Source organism: Octodon degus, unplaced genomic scaffold, assembly GCF_000260255.1.
Source record: "Octodon degus isolate 3935 unplaced genomic scaffold, OctDeg1.0 scaffold00009, whole genome shotgun sequence".
In the NCBI taxonomy this organism is placed as follows: Eukaryota; Metazoa; Chordata; class Mammalia; order Rodentia; family Octodontidae; genus Octodon; species Octodon degus.
In genome coordinates, this window is record NW_004524585.1 from 11,798,458 (window position 1) to 11,804,457 (window position 6,000).

At 37.7% G+C, this 6,000-nt stretch overlaps 1 protein-coding gene across 9 annotated transcripts in view; it reads left to right on the plus strand.

Annotated features, from left to right (window-relative positions):
* Nucleotides 1-6,000, plus strand: part of Ppp1r12b (protein phosphatase 1 regulatory subunit 12B) — a 237,878-nt gene that overhangs the window by 106,310 nt on the left and 125,568 nt on the right. The window contains exon 1 of one of the 9 annotated variants that reach the window (XM_023708030.1): nucleotides 561-686. The exons of 7 other annotated variants lie outside the window; for them this stretch is intronic. In XM_023708030.1, the coding sequence (XP_023563798.1) occupies nucleotides 658-686 (29 nt within the window). In that variant the 5' untranslated portion in view covers nucleotides 561-657. Of the gene's footprint in view, nucleotides 1-560; nucleotides 687-840; nucleotides 914-6,000 lie in introns of those variants that run through there. One more of the 9 variants, XM_023708033.1, reaches the window with a different exon arrangement.

The window sequence follows — 6,000 nt, forward strand, 5'->3', positions numbered from 1 at the left end:
TATTAACTGTATAACTACTAATATACTAAAAACCACTGAATGGTACACTTAATGGTATATGAATTATCTTTTCATAAAGCTGTTTTAAAGTAACATCTGTATTGTTTAGTCCCAGTAAACAGTTCTGAGAAGGGAGACTTGGTGTCTGCTAAGTTAATACAAGTTTTAAGTCCTTGGGTTAAAGTCTCTTTTGTGACTTCTGTTGATAACTGTTGTTATTGCTCTTAAATTCAACTTCAGCACACCAAAATGGTTTAGAAATCGGGGCTTAAAAAGTTTCCCTCTCCTCAGGACCTGTGGATTTAGAATAAAAGTTGAGAATCCAGCCCTGACATAGCAGAAATTCTAATGGTTATATCCCAGTGCCCCAGCCACTTCAAATAAAGAAACAGTCACCCAACACCTACTAGTCAAAGGCCCTATCAGCTGTATTTTTACAGTTAATCTCCTTCTGATAAAGTGGTTCTTTTTTCAGACCAGAGTATTAATAACATGTAGGAGGGGACAAGATGTTTTGCACTTACCTTTCCCCATTTCCCATCTAGCAGTTCTTTTTCCCATGTTAGAAAAAGAAGGTTGTGCCTAACAACCACATAACATGGGTTCTGGTGTTTCCTGTGGAATGACAACCAGAGGAGTGGCCACCTGTTTGTTGATATGGGGCTTCTGGGAAAGCAGCTGTACAGGTATGTGGCAAGGTGTGGCTGAAGTAGCTTGACCTTACCTGGAGTAACTGGATCCTGCAGTTGAATTCTTCCCCATTCTGGATTTTATGGGAATCAGATACATGGGAAATGTGTTCGGGGAGTTGAAACTCTGTAGTGTGGTAGCACTCTTAGTGTTTGAAGGCTAACTTAGTATGCAGAGTTGAGACATCTGCAAGTGCTGGATATTGGAATGGCAGAACCAGCAGGTATAGATTTCTTTGCTTGACTTTGATATTGTAGATTCGTGTTTCTACTCTCTATTCTCTTCTCTTTTTCCTAATAGTTCTGTGGGAGGCTGGCTTGGTTGTATACATTGTTTTAGTGGTTTAGTTGGGGAGAGAAGGCTAAAATCATGTTGAATCTTACAGTAAATCTCTACATAAGATGAAAATTTTCCTAATTGATCTTGATCTAGCAGCAATTTCTGGTAAAAATTCAAAATCATGCTGAGCCAGGTAATCTAGAAAATCCTGTCAGTGGTTAGTCATTTTAGTCCTGTGGAGAGATTATTCCTCAGAAGCTTTGTTTTTATGTTATGTATTTTTTGAGAGGGGACCTTGCTGTGTTGGCCTCAAACTCTGACCCTCTTGCCTCAGCCACCACCTCCCCTAGGATTATAGGTTCATGGAGTTACCTATAGTCACTCTTTGAATCCATTTTATCCAGAACAGTGCTGTTCTCCTTGTCATTCTATGTCTTACTTTCTACTTCCTGTATTCTGTGTCTTGGTATTTACATGAGTTTACCAGGTAGAAAACTTGGACATTTATTGAACCTGCCCTACGTTTATGATCATTTGGGGATTTATTTATTTATTTGCTGAATGACCTTTTCTCAACTTCTCTGGTTACCAACGTTTATACTGTAAGAATGCCGCATATTAAACTCTGCTCCGTTAGCTCCAAGCTAAACTGGGATTCTTGCCTCAGTGTTCTTGTCCAGCACTGTTCTTAGCAATGGTTTAACGAAGTTAAATAGTACGTTTTGTTCATGACCACTACATCGTGAACTTGTAAGGCTGCTTTTTTATTGGGTTTTCTTCACACCAAGGAGCCTAATATGTAGATGATGAGTACATATGTGTATGAGTAAAATTGCTTCTCAAATGAAAACAAGCTCTGTGTAGCCATTCCCTAAGTCCAGAAGATGGCAGCAGAGGAATATCAGTGGATCTGCTTCAGTCTTTTGCTCCCAAAAGCCTATTTTGGTGTTTGGATTTTTTTTCAAATGAACATTTCTCCTTCACCCCATTTTAAGTGTTTTAATATTGGAAGTGTAGATACTTTCTGGCAGATGGAAGCCCTTTGTGGACCTGCCCCTCCAGTGCTGCTTCACAACTGAACAGCAAGCACAAGGTAATTAAAAAAACCCTCCCCGGGTTGCAAGCAGACTTTCTTTAGCAAAGCTCACAAGCTGCTACACCCTCAAGAGCAAGGGTATCAAATATACATATAGTAATCTATGTGGATACAATAAGGAATATGTATCTTTGTGTGCAAAATTGTGTTTAGGTAGCCTATTAGGAGTTCAGAGAAGACAGTGACTGATGTAGGATAGAATGGCTAGAATGGGCTTTATGGAGCCAGTAGAGGTACTTTGTCTTGGCTTTCTAGTATATGAAAAGCTTAGCAGAATAAGAGAATTAATGATTTTGAAGGTTTATTATTTGAAATATGTTATGTTGAGAGTTTATTATATTAATATAATAAAATTAAGGTTCAAATAGATTAAAGCACCTCTCTGCATCACAGAAGTAGATGAGAAAGCCAGTTTTCAAAATCACATCTTTCAGAGTCCAGTGGCCACTTATGCTCTTCTACAACACCAACCAGATGTACCAAAAGAAGGGCTCTATATCAGCTGGACCATTCCTGGCAGTATGAGTGAGTATAGTGCATAAAAGTTCTTGATCTATCTTTGAAGAGGACATAGAACTTGTAGAAATGAGTATTTGTCTAGAGAGATACCATTTTGAAAACAAAGCAAGCTGTAAACTTCCTATCCTGTCTGAAATAGGAGTAGGGAATATGGGTTTTTGAGAATGAAATGTGAAGTTGTCTTTAGGTCACCTGACTAGTCCAGTGTTGAGTGAGGATGCTGACTGTAAGAAGTTTGTGTTTGGGAAAACTTGAGTATATTGGGTAGTAATGTTTGTTTTGGTTTGTTTGTTTTTATGTATTTGGTACAGAGTCTTGCCACACAGCTCAGACTTGTAGGGATCTTTCTGTTCTTAGCCTCCTGAGTGCTGGGATTATAGGCGTGCTCCACCATGCCTGGTATTGTGGCCAGCTCAATGTGCCCAGGGGTGGGGCCAGCACAGCATCCATTCCCAGTCCCTGCACTTGCCTAAGCAGGCACTTAATCCACTGAGCTATCTCACTGGCCCTGGGTAGTAATATTTCTACCTGAGGATTTAAAAATTAGAATTAGCTGACAGCAATTACTTAAATAATTGTTTCTGATTTTTTTAAACAATGTTTTTTCTTCTTCCTTAGAGTCTCTTAGATAATGCTCTTCTATTTTCTCTTAGGAAATTTTAGTCTTCTAAACCTGAAAAAGAGAAGAATGTGATTCATAACAGTTTTACACTGATGCTCACTTATCATTGACCTGTAAATAAAATATAGCTCAAGAATCCTTCATGACTAAATTCTTTATTATGAAACTAACAATGTTCAAAGGAAAGGACACTTTCCATACAAAATTCATAAATAATAGGAAGCAGAACTGCAAGCTTAGCTATAATCTACAACAAAAATATACCTGCACAAAGATTTTATTTGTCCTTGATAGGTACTTGTCTTTCCCATCTTAGTAGGTTTACCTTTGGCCGTATACTGCCCTCTGGGGTTATTATTACTCACTTTGCAGTTAGTCTTGAAAAAGTCTTTTAATTTTATTTTATTCCCTTCATGACCTCCTAGTCACTCTTTAACTATTAAAATAGGAATTCTGTCCCATCTGCCAATGCAGTGAAATTGCTCTGGCCAAGGGCCCTGTAAAATTCTTCATTATCAAATGCATGGGTCATTTTTCACCTTGAGTCCTGAGCAGCACTACAGGTTTCACTATTGCTTTCTTAAGTTTTTATTTGCCCATAAATAAGTGGTCATGGTCATGCTCATATCATGACCTCTGTGATATTCCCTGGCTCACTTGTTTTTTGTCATTGTTCCTTTCTTGTGTCCCTTTTAGCCATTTTCCTCTGTAACCTCTTAAATACTATTCCACAAGTGATCTTTGTTTCTCTTCCTAAGATTCTAAATGACCTGTACTGCAGTTGCCTCAGCTGTCACTCAAGTCTCTATCCCCAGACCTGACTTCCCTACTATGCCTCATTATAGGAGTTAGAAAAGGCTTCAAATAGCACCTGGCTTCTTTTAGTAGGCCTTCCACTTTTTGGTGGAGTCAGGGATTGAACTGAGGCCCTTGTGCTTGCCAGGGCAGCGCTTATTTTACTGAGCCATTTCCCTGGCCCCCACTATTTTTTTTTTTTTTTACTCTTATTTCTTCATCTGTTTAAAGAATTGATAGGTATGTATTTCTTTAAGCATTTTCAAGTCCTCTTTAGAAAGAAGCCATAAATGAAGTAAATGAAACCATAGGCAAGAAAGTCTGTGTGTTTTCAGGTACTTAAAAAACAAAAACAACTTTGTTAATGGTTCATAAGGAGCACCCAGTTGAATAACCTGGAAATCAAATGAGAAATCTTTTCCTTCTGTACTGATCACTGTCAGCCTGTCACATTATCCTGTGATAATTTAAAGAATCCTTCAGTTCTCTCTTCCTCACCACACTGTTCTTTCTTAACTCGGTTCTAACTGGACCCATAGCCTTGGTCTCTCCTCCCCCACACCCCTGGTCCACCTTTGTATTAGGGCATCTTTCTAGATGAAGATCAGATAAAATCATTGACTTATCTTGAAATTTAAAAAATGACACTCCCTCTGTTGTCCCCCCTCCTCCCGTTTTCTAGAAAACTCTACTCTTTCCTTTAGATTTTTCCCAAATCACCTCTCCTTTGACATATCCTTCATTCACTCATCAGAATCAGGTGTCCTCTCCAGAGCACTGTCTATAATTTTTTGTCTTAAAATTTTAATTATCAGTACTTAATATGACTATCTCCCCTATAAAATACTGCATGAAAGCAGGTTATATCCAGTGTCTGGAATGGGTCAGATAGACAGCAGAATGACTGAATAGAATGAATAAAATGAATGAGTGATCACGCAGTTGACTAAACTGAAAACATGGCAAATAAGTGAATGAATAGGAAATTGAAACCAGCCCTAAGAAAAACTGAGATTCTGAATTTCATTCATAACTAGTTCAGTTCAGTAACTGTTTAGAGCTAGGCATAGTGTCCAGTTGTACTGGTATAATGACAGAATTCCCACTTCCCTAGAACTTTACAGTGGTAGTTAACAGTGGGTAGACTACAAGGAATTTCATTTCTCTAGATCTTAAGTCTCCCCTTTTGTGTTATAATCTACGATTTAGTGTAGTGGCTGCCATTTAATTGACTAAGACAGTTGTTGGATTATGTATTCCTTTTTAGTATAAATGAAAAAGTCAGTGTGTTTCTTCAAGTTTTTTGTATAAACAGTTCCTTCAGGCTGGGGAATGGTGACTACAGTATGACAGAGAATTTGGGGGTGGTAGAACTCTTCTGTATCTTAATTGTGAGAGTAGAATTCACAAGACTGTTGGCATTTGTCAAAATTCTTATTTCTTTATAAAATTCTTTATTTCTTGGTATTTGCCCTTTATAAAAGGGCCTGACTTTTAAAAAGTACCACTGAGTCTTATTTACTTTTTAAAACTTTTATTTATTTATTTACTTATTTATTTATTGTGGAACCGGGGATTGAACTCAGGCCCTTGCACTTGCCAGGCAAATGCTTATTCTACTGAGCCATCTCCCTGGCCCTACTTTTTAAAACTTTTAATTAACATAATTGTACATATATATGTGCTGTAAGGTGATATTTCCATACATGTATATAATGTGTAACAATTAGATCAGGGTAACGGATGTATCTGTCTCCTCAGACACATCATTTCTTTGTTGGGAATCTTAAAATCCTTACTATAGCTGTTCTGAAATATTCAGTTAATGTTTTTGAATCATTTTTATCCTATTGTGTTGCTAAATAGAAGTTATTCCTTCCCTCCAACTGCAGCCTTGTACATGTCAACTATGTTCTTCTCCCTAGCTCTGCTTTTAATTAAGGAATTTGATCCATCTCAAAATGGGGTGATTTTTTCTCTCCTCTCCTCTCCTCTCCTC